General features: G+C 37.7%; 2 protein-coding genes across 2 annotated transcripts; both read left to right on the forward strand.

Moving 5' to 3' along the window:
- Positions 1-216: 216 nt before the first annotated feature.
- Positions 217-6759, forward strand: LOC306901626 (uncharacterized protein). Its single transcript, XM_079469526.1, has 12 exons — positions 217-714; positions 1827-1966; positions 2050-2225; positions 2398-2558; positions 2799-2939; positions 3188-3309; positions 3419-3587; positions 3741-3886; positions 5145-5269; positions 5450-5576; positions 5655-5788; positions 6349-6759. The coding sequence occupies exons 1-12, from the start codon at positions 338-340 to the stop codon at positions 6466-6468; spliced, it is 1938 nt and encodes a 645-aa protein (XP_079325652.1). The 5' UTR covers positions 217-337; the 3' UTR covers positions 6469-6759.
- Positions 6760-6780: 21 nt separating this feature from the next.
- c1galt1b (core 1 synthase, glycoprotein-N-acetylgalactosamine 3-beta-galactosyltransferase 1b) lies at positions 6781-10353 on the forward strand. The gene is made up of 4 exons (XM_079469527.1): positions 6781-6885; positions 6982-7135; positions 8256-8905; positions 9119-10353. Exons 2-4 carry the CDS (start codon positions 6982-6984, stop codon positions 9299-9301), a joined length of 987 nt encoding a protein of 328 aa, XP_079325653.1. The 5' UTR covers positions 6781-6885; the 3' UTR covers positions 9302-10353.
- Positions 10354-13667: the final 3314 nt, after the last annotated feature.

Genomic DNA, 13667 nt, shown 5'->3' on the forward strand with positions numbered 1-13667 from the left:
CAGCTGGATCATTTTGAACCAACGAGTTATCTATTTTTTTATAAATAAAAACAAACTCTTTCAATCATATAATTACTAATACATATGATATAAGAATATAATGATCTTTTTATGTACTCGTGATTATTGCGTAATTATCACTCTTCTGTTATTGGCCATTCGAACGTGTCACTCACACCCGTCGGGTCCACGTCGGCCACGCCCCCCGCGGTATCCCTTGAAATGAAAGTGAAACGATGAAGCGAAGAAGTTTTCGGTCGCCGTTTCTCTCCCAAACAACCCGACACTTTACATTGTTTTTCAGCAACGAGGAAATCCTCACATTCAAGTGAAAGTCATGCATTACTGTATCTCCTTCCTTCTCTCTTCCCTCGCATGCGCACGCGTTGCATCGTCTAATCCGAGAAACGCGAAGACCCACGAGGGTCTGGGTGGGTTTGAACCCGGTGATGTCGCGCCTGCGTTTAAGATTCAGACTCTGGACGGAGTGTTTGTTTATCCTCCTCCGAAAGAGCCGAGATCGGATCTCATCGTTCACGCGTTCACGAATAAATCCGCTTTTCTCGAGTGTCTGTGGACGTGGAACGAGTCCCTGTCCGATCTGCTGGAGCATCTGCCTCCCACGGCTTGCATCCTTTTCCTGTCTCTGGATGAGACCGCAGCACGTGATGCTATCTGGATGAGAGAGCAGGTGTACGGAGCCGCTGCTCACAGGTACACTAGAACCAAAACATCATGTTTTCATGTGGACAATGGTCATGATATGATATTATAATATATGCATAATAATATTAGTATGGGAGTATTTGATTACATTTGAGTATGGTGCTCTATTTAATGTCATTTTATGATAGTGGGCTATGTAGTGGTATTCTACAGTAGTATAATATGTTATTTCTACTAATATGATGCTTCTGGATAAGCGTAGTACGATATTGTTATAATAAGGGTTTCTAGTAGACTTGGTATATACTGTAAAAGTGTAGTAGATAATATGAATCACTTTGTTTTTACATAGCATATTTAAAGCAGCTTCTCAAGGCATTTTACGTGAAGTTGAAAACAAAATGCATAGAAAATGTCAATAAACCATAAAACCTTGATATAAAAACATATATTTTAAGGTAAGGTTTAAACATGCGTAAAGTCTGAGTATCTCTGATATGGGAAGATTTAGTTGCATTCTGTATTACCATTATATATTTTATATAGAATATTATATTTATCTTATATATATATAAAATATATCTTAATTCTTATTTATTTTGTAAAAGTATATATTGTTTTGTAATAGTATAGTATGTTATTGTGTTCTAAACTGACTTGGTAAGTGTGGTATTCTTAACGCTCTGTGCCATGTTTTGTGTGGTACATGTAAATATCAAGGCTCATTAGAATGTATAGGAGTACAGTAATACGGTTTAAAGTATTATGGTATTACCATTTGATAGCATCACAGCCCACACTGAAATTCCCCACGGTGTATCTATGACATCCATAGCGTTTTGGTTTTATATGTTGTAACTAACAATGAACTGTAGTCTTAAACACCGTGATATCTGTAGTAGAAAACTATGGTAATGCAAACAATAATAAAAACGTCTAAAAACATAGTTACTACACGTTTACTATATAATATCTTCAAAAGGGTGATTCATGGGTATTTTGTGTGGACAGCACAAACGTTCTCCGGAAACACACATACCGATTTATCAAAAAATCAGATGCTTTGCATAAAAGCATCTACCAAATGCGTAAATGTAGATTCATATATGGACATGTTATTCGTACAGTATGTAAATGAAAGCTGCACTTGTTCTTATTAGGGGTAAAGACATCTTGTCCAGATTGTATTTCTCTCCTGTACCCGTGTATGCTTTGGGTAACTGGATACCCAGAGTTCTGTACTCGTGGGGGTGCGGCGGACACAACTGTGGCCTCGCTCAGGTGGTTTTTACCTCTTCGGGTGAGAGTAAACGCACTTTCCAGTTCATTTATACTTAAGGTGTCATTTCCTAAGTATGACGGATGGCAATTGTTAAATTGCAGACTGGAGCATCCCTGTGATTTCCAAGCGTCTGAACGCCAGATACGACTGGCTGAATGGACGCTGGGGTGCGGATCCGTACAGACTGTTGGAGGCAGGAGATGGCTGTAAACCTGACGCCTCCATCAAAGGTGCTGTTGCCTGGATAACTGAAGGTGGCTGCTCGTTCTTTACAAAGGTGAGCCGTGATAGGGCAGGCCTCTTACTACATACTTCAAGTTCATTTTATCAAAAAAAACTTTTCAAGTCAAGAGCACTTAAATGTAATTTTAAGTACACAAAAAGTACGCTATAAGCATTGCCCCATTTTAATACCGTGATCTGCACTGTTAAAAAAATGTATGTGTAAGATTAAAAACATGGCAGAATCCAATGCCACGGGGGTTCTGGTGTACGCCCTGCTGGGGAATCCTATACAGGACATGAACTGCATCGGGGACGAATGTTCCACCTCCCTCAACATCCCTGCATCTATGGTCCATGTAGAACCCCGTGTTGCTCAAGCACTACGGTAAGACATTTTAGATAAAATGATAAAAATGTGATTCTCAACCTGTATGACTCTTTCTTCTGTGGAACACAAAAGAAGATATTTTGAGAAATGTCTCCGTGGTCATGTTGTGTGGTTAACAACATTCTTCAAATGATCTTCTTTTTTGCTCTGCAAAAGAAAGAAAGTCAAGTTTGGAAGACATTTTTATTTTCGACTGTACTATAAGGATTCTTTTGACGTGGGAATTGTTTCTCGTAGATTGGGGCGGAAGGTGAATGTGACTTTCCAGATTACACCGTCTCCGAACTTCTTCTTTGCGATCGACCAGCAGGGGGCGCTGTCTGAGATGGGCTGGTTTCTCTACCCAACCTTTAGATTCCTTGCATGGCAGGCTCAGTGGTACAATCATCTTTTTGTGATATTTTCTAAAACATCATTAGATTTATCCAATGAAATGGCTTAATAATCATTATTATTAGTCACCCTTTATGTTTGTATTAAAGTGCTTGTCAACTTTGATAACACGGTATTTAATTCATTAAAAACTACATCTGAGAAAGGACAGCGACGCTGTGTGACAATCTTGCTTCTGCAACGTATCAACCGTATTTCTAATGTTCAGTTCATGTTTTTTATTGATTCTCCAGGTTTGTTTTTAATGATGGTTTGCAGGAGCGCCTGAAAAGTCCTGCAAGTGTAGTGTCAGTATTTAACCGCAGTCTGATGCAGGGTGAGATGGGAGCTCAGGCAGCGGTGGATCTTCCCGCAGGTTTGAGCTTCACATGCTGTCATTCGAACCATTTTTATTTGTAAAACACACTTAACAAGTCCGTTTCAGTCAGTTATGTCTGTATTCTTTGGTGTGTTTTTGTATTTAGACCTGTTGGACTATGAAGTTCTGGAGTTGGACGCCTCTCTTTCCTGTCCCGGCCGCAGGGACGAGACGTGCGCTCATTGGGATCACACAGTGCAGTTGTACGTGTGCTGCGATCGAATCAGCCCGTACTGTAACCTTGAGCTCGGCCGCTGGATAACAGCCTTCCGCAGGTGCTTCCTCTTCTCATTTATGACAAACACGTTTATTTTACTTTAATTCCCCACCACCGCATGTTGACCTGCAAGATTGCTGGAATGTTTTTCTGCGAACACTTATTAATCTGTAAAATGTGTTTTTTTCTATATTGTATTTTGTCATTTCAGAGGCACAGGTCATTGGCTGACGGATGTGTCCTCTTTGATTCCTCTGTTAAATAACGCCACCTGCATGTTTACCATGAAGACTGTGCCCTGGGCCATGCCCTGGATGGCCTCTCTCAATCTCCGCTTCAGTCGGAGCAACCGGACAGGTCAGCACATTTTAACACAGGCCAGAAAAGCACTGCTTTAGTTACTTTTAACCCAAGTATCCACAGATCATCTTTTATTATATCATTTAATGGATATCGAATTATCCATTGTCATTGTCGTTTAAAACGGACGAACTTTGTATGTACAGCAGTGGCCAAAAGTGATGTCCACCTTTGGCCAATTGATATCTTCTTGAATCTTGAATTCTTGGAGAATAATGGTGGTGTGCATTGAATTGAATAAGAAACCCATACGTCATAATTTACCCAAAAAATACCTACACCAGTGTGGACAAAATGTAAAATAATTATGGGTACTAATGCGTTTTATTTAGTTTCGACACACGCGTCCGGCGTAGACACGGTATCAAATTGACGAGGTCATCATTTGGCAACTACAGTATATCTTTCTTAAAATATTAACTTTAAAAACCCAAATTAGTTTATTGTGACCAGAACATCCCTTTTCTCCACTGCTGTGCTGTGCTGCGAAACACATTTAAAATATCTTTAAACATCTTAAAAATCTTGAAATATCAAATTAAATATCTGACCGAGACATCCATTGGATTCTACTGTTTATCCAAAAACGATTACGTCCCACTGTACAGAGGCTCAAATATAGACTGTGCATCTAGCATGCTTCCTATACATAGGTCAAATTTTAAGGCATCACAACAGAAAATGCAATCCCATAATGCATTACAACATCCTCAAATAGAGAGGAATAGACATTATTCGAAGACAGAGAACCCAGGTGGTGGAAAACAAGAGACAAAGCAAAACCACGATGAACAGGAGAGGCAGCAAACAATGAACTGACTAAACTAGACTAAAGACACAAGACATCAACTAAGACTTACTCGACTAGACTTTGAAGCAATACTACACAAGAAGCTCAGAAAATGACATTAACAGCGGTATTATTCAAAGCGAACATGCACAAGACAGAAAACACGAGGGGAGATTGAATGGGGGACAAAATCCGCCGGGGAACAGGTATAAAAACATCATCATGGAAACCATGAACAAGAGGACATAGACTCTATGGTATAGTTTGCTCTGTATGTAACACTTAATAGTGTATTAGTAATTTGCTAAAGGCAAATGTAAACATTAAAAACAAGTCAATGTCATTCTCTTATCTTTTCCTTGAACGAGTCAACGCAAGCCAAATACAAAGCAAACTCAAACAAGTTCAACATTTGGAAGAGATGTTCTGTGTTGTTAATATTGACGTGTGACTTTGTCTTCTCAGGAAATGACTCAGAACGACTCTACCCCTTCAGTGTAATACCACTCTTCAGTGGAGGAACGTTTGATAAGGATTATAACAACAGATACCATGAAATGAAGTTCAGTCTTCCAGCTTCAACTAAGAAGGTGTTATACCTGTAAAAATAACGATTCTATAATTATAAAATACAATATAAATAAATACTGATATTTTGTCACGCAATTCAGTAATTCTCAATATAAAATATCACATATTTCTAATAACGTTTGTGTTTTTATAACAGTTACTAAAGCTTTGGATCGATTAAATGTGTGTTGTAATGGCAGGTGGAGTTATACGCTGTCATCACAGCTCACGGGTACGACGAGAACTTCTGCGGTGAATTCTGTGTGACATCACACCACTTCCTGATCAACAGATCTGTGAATAACAGCCTCACATTTGACACCGCGGGTTAGTAGGAACTTTCGATTAAAGTAGGATATGTTGAAAGTGTGTTTGGGAGTAAAAGAGATGTTTACGTGTTGGTAGGATCTGCTCTGGGTTGTGCCATGCGGGTGCCCGAAGGGGCGGTGCCAAATGAGCACGGCACCTGGTTATACGGGCGCGGAGGCTGGTGCGATGGGCTCCAGGTGGATCCGTGGAGGACAGACATCACTTCCCAGGTATCATGGCTTACAGTGCACTACAACTACTATTACAGTATTCCCAACTCTTTGTAAGTCTGCTAAATGACTAAATGTAAATGTACTGTACCCAAACATACGCTTCCACTCAGTCGCGTTGATATTCAGATGGACCGAAAAAGCCACAGTCATTTTATTTTGTTTGTTTTGGAGAAGAGTCATATTAATAAAAAGAATGTTCCTGTATCTCATCATCTTATCTGAATAACAACTTTTGTGTGAAAACATCCTTGTTTGAGTGTTTGAATGATGTCAATTTGACGTTTATCTCGATCTCCAAGATGTTTACTCATTTGCTCTTCCTACTTCCTGAACTCTAGGACACTATACAGGGTGTTTGGCTTTCGTTGTGTTCCCTGAACAACTTTATATTATGTAGTACACTGTTTTGTGCGCTATGAAAAGTGCACAAAAATACATATTGTATATATACTGTATATATTTCATATGTTTATGTATATTAAATTCATCAGTGATTTATGATGATAGAGTTTATTATAAGGCTTTATTTCACCGAAAGACATTTGTTCTCCTCACAGCTGGATATGAGTGGAACCAATTCGGTTCTCTACTTTGGACTCTTTGAGGGACGCAACCCAGATCCGCAGACCGATCCAGGCTATATCATCATGTACTCCTATCTTGTGTACTATAAATAATCGTGCAATTCGACAGCTCGCCCCGTCTTCTTCAACTAAAGAGGAAGGAGATTACAAACTTGAGATCTTCTTCCTTCAGAAACTTGCTTTTCCCTTTCAAGGATGGACTCATTGTCTTGCGCATCGAGCCTCATTGTCTGACTAGTTTCCATACTTTAGATAAATGTTTTTATTAAAATGTATTTCTAAAGCTTGTTGTCCATAATTAGAGATGGAGACGTGGATATATAGTGTGAAAGGTTTGCGTGACGTATATGTGCGATGTGCAAATAAAATGTTATCTGTAAAGTCACATAAGGTGTGGTGGATAGTAATCGCATGTAGTTCAACTTTCTTGAGAGAGCAGTCACCATCCTTGATGTTAAGACCGAGAGAATATCATTTGAATATAAGGTGAACTGTATATATCAAGTACTGGTAAGTGATCATGTCACTGAAAGTCAATTTTTGATCTAGTTGTTTTTTGGTTATGTTTGTTGGTTTGTAAATACGTTGCTACTTTTTCTTCCCCAGATGTCTCGGCCCACAGTTTTGTTGGGATGTTTCCTAGGTTTTGTCTTTGTGCTTCCATTTGTAAGTTTTAGATTTGATGTACGAACACGTGAGCTGAACAGATTTCCTCATGGCCTTTATTCTCAAGTCAAGAGCCATGCATGGGTAAAGAAAGGTACGTGTTCATTTCTAAAGTTTTATAAGTATTTTCACTGTCAATCAAAAGTTGAAGCGCGGTCATTATTATATTTATTACTTGATTTATTGCTTTTTATTACTTGAATAGTAAAGTAGCATTTATTGAAGTATTATGCAGTGACCACAAATATTAAACCTAGTCGCTACCATTTGTCTGGTTTACGGCTCTGATCAATTTCAATCCCAGGATGTGTTTTAAACAGATCTTCTTATGTGCTTGTTACATCATTTTGTTTGTACATTAAAATATGATATCTAAATCTATTTTAAACTAGATCAATTTAACTGAGATGCAAACATTGTTTTTATGAAAGTTTGCGTTTGACACAAGAATAAAACGTTGACAATTCAAGAAGAAAAACATTACAATTAAAAAAACATTATAACATTTAAATGAATGTATTTTGTCTATTGGATTTGACTCTCATTAAAGTTATATAAATATTCTTATAAATATTGTTAATATATTTGTACATATTATATGACTATGTGTTAGGGTTGTATTAGACTACATCTTATTCTTGTAAATATTGTTAGTTATATATTTGTACATATTATATTACACTTACATATTATTACTATGACCCTGGATCAAAAGGAGCACAGGAATATTTGTGGCAAACATTGCATGGGTCAACAATATCGATTTTTCTTTTATGCCAAAAATCATTAGGATATAAAGTAAAGATCATGTTTATATATATATATATATATTTCACGATATATTTTGTAAATTACCTACCGTAAAACTTTATTTTTGTGAGTAATAAGCTATGGACTTCATTTGGACGACTTTAAAGGCGATTTTTCTCAGTATTTTTAAGTTGTATCTCGCCGAAATATTGTTCGATAGCTACAAACCATAAATCAATGCAGAGCTCATTTATCAGATGATGTATAAATCTCCATTTTGAAAAATTGACATATAAGACTGGATTATTATATTATGGGTTATATAAGGTTATATCAATTTCCTGTAAATATAATAATATAAAAACATAATTGTACAAATCCGGATGAAAATACTAAGAGAGTATTGTTTTCGTGGAACAAATTCAGTCAAGTGTGTCTTAATGTTTGACTTTTGCTTTTTCTAGATGAGTTGCCAAAGACCTTGTTTTCTAAGGTACGGGTACTGTGTTGGATAATGACAAGGCCTGAAAATCTGGCAACAAAGACCCAACACGTTCAGGCCACGTGGACCAAACACTGTAACCTGGTGTTATACATGAGCTCTCAGACGTCAGATTTCCCCACCGTGGGGCTCAACGTGAGCGAGGGCAGAGATCAACTGTACTGGAAGACCATCCGTGCTTTCCAGTACATCCACGGCCATCATCTTCAACATGCAGACTGGTTTCTCAAGGCTGACGATGACACGTTTGTGGTCGTGGAAAACCTGAGGCGCCTGCTCTCAGAGCATGACACCGAAAGGCCAGTTTATTTCGGTCACAGGTTCCGGCCTTTCGTCAAACAAGGCTATATGAGCGGAGGAGCCGGATACGTGTTAAGTCGAGAAGCTCTCAGGAGATTTGTGCAAGGTTTCGACACGGGACGTTGCAAACATGACAGCACGTTGGAGGACGTGGCCTTAGGCAGGTGCATGGAGACCATGGGAGTCACGGCCGCGGATTCGAGAGATCCGTTCAAGCGGGAAACATTTAATCCATTTACTCCACTACATCATATCATTCGCCAAGAGAACAGAAAACAATCATATGTGTATAGTTACTACCCCACCATAAGGGTGAGTGACCCGGGACGTTTATCATTGTTTGGCAAGTTGTTTGGCATTTTACATAACTGTGTAGGTGGGATTGTTTGTTTTAGTGAAACATTGTAAATTGTTATATATTAGTACAGTACGACGCTGTAACACACATGATCTTTTTACAAAATGAGTCTGTACTTTCAGAATGTTTTTATTTCGTTTTGAAGATCATTGTCTCTTTTTTTACAGGGCCCTGGATGCTGTTCAGACTTTGCAATATCCTTTCATTATGTGCGACCTATAGATATGTACACGCTGGAGTATTTAACACATCACCTGCGACCGTTTGGGTACAAGTACAGACTTAATCTTCAGCAAAATACTGCAAATACTACAAGTAGAGGAAAATTAATTGTTTCAATAAAAAACTGATTTCTTTCATTTATAAAAGTTACTGTAGTGTAGCACGGGACAGCAGTGCAAGCCCAGTCTGTGAACACGCAGCTAAAGTCTCTTTTTTTTCATTTTACATAAAATCTTACATTATTTAAAGAACATTCGTGAATATAACCAAAATATATTTAGATATTGACTGAGTCAGGCCAAGTCAAAGATTAAAATCATTGTGGAATGAATGGCTGAAATTCATCTTTAATGCTCCTAATCCCTGAATAAGATTTTGAGACTCTAGCCCGGTTTTTACAAACTGGGACGTAAATGTACAATATACAAAAATACCTTATAGTTGTTATTGCAGCACCGTTTAGTAATGTTTTGCAGGTCAATTATTTGATTCCTTTCTGTTTTTGAACAGGGGGAACATTATCTGACAGTAACATTCACAGTTGTCAGAATGCGTTCCCCATGCTAAGATAGAAAATGTAAAGATATAACCACAAAGGGCTAATAAAAAAGTGAACAATGGCTAGTAAGTTTTATTTCCCTGATGAAATGATTTAACATTTAACAATAAAAGGCTCAATATCTCTGTGTACATTTTAAACATATATTTTAACTTTCTGTATAATGGAACACATATTAGCCTCTGTTATATGGAACAAGATCTTACATTCACAGTTTGGATGGAAAGCTACAAATATAAAAAAGCTACACATCATCTGCATTTGGATACCACTACCACTTCAGAAAACGCTGGTCCAGAAGAACTTCCTGTTTCACTACACAAACGTTTGAACAAAATACAAACAACAGAACATTTTTAACAGAATCAAAATGTTAAGCGAATATTTTCAAGATGTAATTATACTGCACATGTAAGAATTACAAATACATGAATGAAACCAGAATCGCCTCTGGACTGGTGTTTACATCTTGTGGTCTGAAGACTCAACACTGACCTTTAGCAAAAGTAATAATACTGCAAATAAAAAGATAAATAACAAAACCAAATGACATTCAAACTTTTGATGAACACGGATTGGTTTTATTAAAAAAACGTATTTTTTCAAATAAACTTCCACGTGAAACAAATGTGCTCATTGAATTTTAAGAATCATTATTTATTACTTTGTGTGTTTCTTAAACGATGCTTTTTAAAGCGATCATTGCTGTAGTATCAGCAGTGACAGACAATTGATGAATTCACTTTCTTTCATGTCTTACCTGAAATATACAGTGGACCCTAAGTGTGTCCATACATCTGATTATTTAAATATAGCAGTGCAAAAACAGGTTCACTGTATATGCATACGATATTTTTAGTTGAACATTGTTCCCGTGTGATTTTTTTCCATTTGAGAATTTCAAAACGTAAGTGGTTAAGTTATTTCCGACTCTTAATAGTTTATTGTTAAATCCTAAAATATTTTCTAATAATAAAGTGAAGACAAATCCTTCATCTATAATTTCAGGCTTTTCTACAGGTCTCTGCGCTATGAACTGTTTCCATTGCAACCTCCAAACCAGAACTGAGCACATGTGGCTTTCCAATCGTAATACCATTTGACAACATAGTCCCGACACGGACCGGTTTCCAGAGGCTGCTGACATCCCTCATCTGAAAAAGATTTGAATGTTATAATAGATATGTGCATGTTGTATAAAAGTTATCCGTTGTCTTTGGACAACATTTGTTTTAGGCTTCTGGCACAACAGTTTGTGCTATAATGAGAAATGAGTGTTTTGTCTATTAAATTTGGGTTGGATGGATATTAACCTGCATTGAAATCTTCTTGTATGAGCGGCGGAGGATCTGTGACGTCGAGCCCGGCCTGGGATTGATGCTGTAGGTGTTCTGTCTTGGCTGATTCAAATACGGAGCATCTCATTGGCCTCTCTGATGCCGCTTCCCATGCAGATTTTCGAACGACGGCCTCGACTTCATCGCACGTGTTGCGTTCTCATATACTTGTGACCACGTGGTTGATGTGGCTGTAGAGGATGATGCCTACGTGGGTGACCTCAAGACTGACCGATGCTCGGTCGACTGTCAATCACAAATACCAGCTCGAGGGGTTCCAGGTGGCATACTTGACCACAACCTGATAACCAAGAATAAATGGTCTGATTTGTCATATATGACCATGTACTTTTGTTGAAGAGTAAACATTGATTCTGTCATCTTATAAAAATGTATTCTGAGATCTAGAACAGAAAATAACCCGAGGCTTGAACCCTTTTGAAACATATATGGGCATATAGCCTACTGGAAAACATAATGCACTAAAATCGTATTTTTTATTTTTTAAATAATGTTCATATATTTCAATACATGAATATATTTTTGTAATATTTTATTTTCCTAATTTGAACTGCTCTTGATAGATTGAGTTGGTCATTATGGAAATATCATATGAATTTCCACTCCCGGTGGCGCCTTTTTGAAATTGCCCTCTTGCGCTATTTTGCCCTGTTAAGTAAATCTGGCCCTAAATGCTTAACATTTTAATTTCTTTGGGAATTATTTTAGAGATTTTATGACCATCTTCACCTTCGGCCCCGGCAGGCCCTCTCCAGGAACCCCCTTGGTCCCTGTACACCCTGATACCCAGCATCGCCCTGTACAAAACACAATATACAGTAAAATGCGTGTATAATATGTTAATTTGTTTATCAGACTGTAATATCAAACAGCATTCAGGTACAGAGATCCTGTCGAAAATAAACTAAAGATTAAGGTTACCTTTGGACTTTGTATGCCCTCTACTGGTAATCCGGGTGGACCAGCAGGTCCGGTCTGACCAACAGAGCCCTGCAGCCCAAAAGAAAACTATATATATAAAATCTCAAAGCCAGTCAAAATATGTGTGCGTTATTCCTTACCACAAAAAATATAATAGTTAATCAAATAAATACCACCAAATTAATAATTAGAATAAAAAAATGAAATAGTTTTATTTTCCAAATTTCAAATAAAGCTAAAACCATTAACAATAATTCACCTTTTGTAACTTTAGGACACTTGAACAGTCATGATACTGTGCAATAATTCTTTTTAAATCAACCATCATTTGATATGGTCAATGCTTTTTTATACTCGCTTGAAATATACGCCCACCTTTGGGCCCATCAGCCCAAGACCTGGTGGTCCGGCTGGTCCTGGGGGACCTGTTACAGATACATCAAACAGAATACTTGTTTTAACCAACATGTTTACATTTTTTTGTGATGAATGAGTGCTACAAAGGGTTGGGGAATGCACCTTTGATCTAGGTAAACCAATACCTTCTGGTCCAGTCTCTCCTGTAAGACCCGGTAAACCTGGCGGCCCTTACAGATTACCCACCTAACACATATTATGATTATATAATGCCAGGTACTGTACATATATACTGTATATCAGAAGGAATGATGTAAACATTTACAGGTGGTCCAGGATGGCCTTCTCCCTTTAACCCTGTCTCACCCTCAAAGACAGGATAGATGGGTAATGTCCATAAAATAATAATGGTAACGGTAAGATGAAACGGTAAATGTTTCTCCCACTACACTAAACTTTCTTTCTTTTATAGTTTTTTATAGATGAATGAATGATTATGTGGTCAGACAGACGGACCAAAACATGTCTCACAAGCTGTTGCACGAGTCTTTCATCCAGCTGGGGGTCAGTGTGGCTGTGGAGATACTGTTGAGTTGGACTGCCCGCCACAGCTCAGAGTTTTGCACTGTTCATGTTATCCTTCTTCAGGTTTGACAGGCCTATTGAAAATGTCTTGATGTTGTGTCTCAGGAACATGTCGAGGTCCTGCCAGTAGATGAGCGCAAAACGAGTTTTGAGTTGTCAGTTGGACACCTGCATCTGCGCAACACGTTTGCTGAAGGTTCTGACTAATTCTTTCTGACGCTCAAACAAAAAGAGCTTTGCGCTCTCTGAGCTGTCCAGAATATATGCGATCTCCAATGAACACACTCATTCTAAAAGATTTAATATTCAACATTACATTGATGTATTTCAAATAATTTCAATCAAATTCACTTAAAATAATAGAAACCATTTAAGGGTTATTATGGGAACTGCATTGGTTTTAATGGAACTATAATGGTCTCCATGGTTCTTTACTGTTATGGATTTTATCATGTATCATATATAAGAGCCAAGAGGATACTAATAAATCCTACCGGAAGAAGAGTCTTTATGCTTCATAATAGGTTGTGTTTACATTTTTTACAGATTTAATCAAAGTAAATAATATTATGTTAAGCAACATACACATTAACTCCTTACCATTTTCCTGTTTGTTGGTTGTTTAGCGTCATTCCAGATGTTCTTCTCATCTGGCATCTGGCCACAGGTAGAAGCAGCCAAAGCAACACGCACAGAGAAATCCCTTTTGCCATG

This window comes from Barbatula barbatula, assembly GCF_947034865.1.
Source record: "Barbatula barbatula genome assembly, chromosome: 12".
NCBI classification, from domain to species: domain Eukaryota; kingdom Metazoa; phylum Chordata; class Actinopteri; order Cypriniformes; family Nemacheilidae; genus Barbatula; species Barbatula barbatula.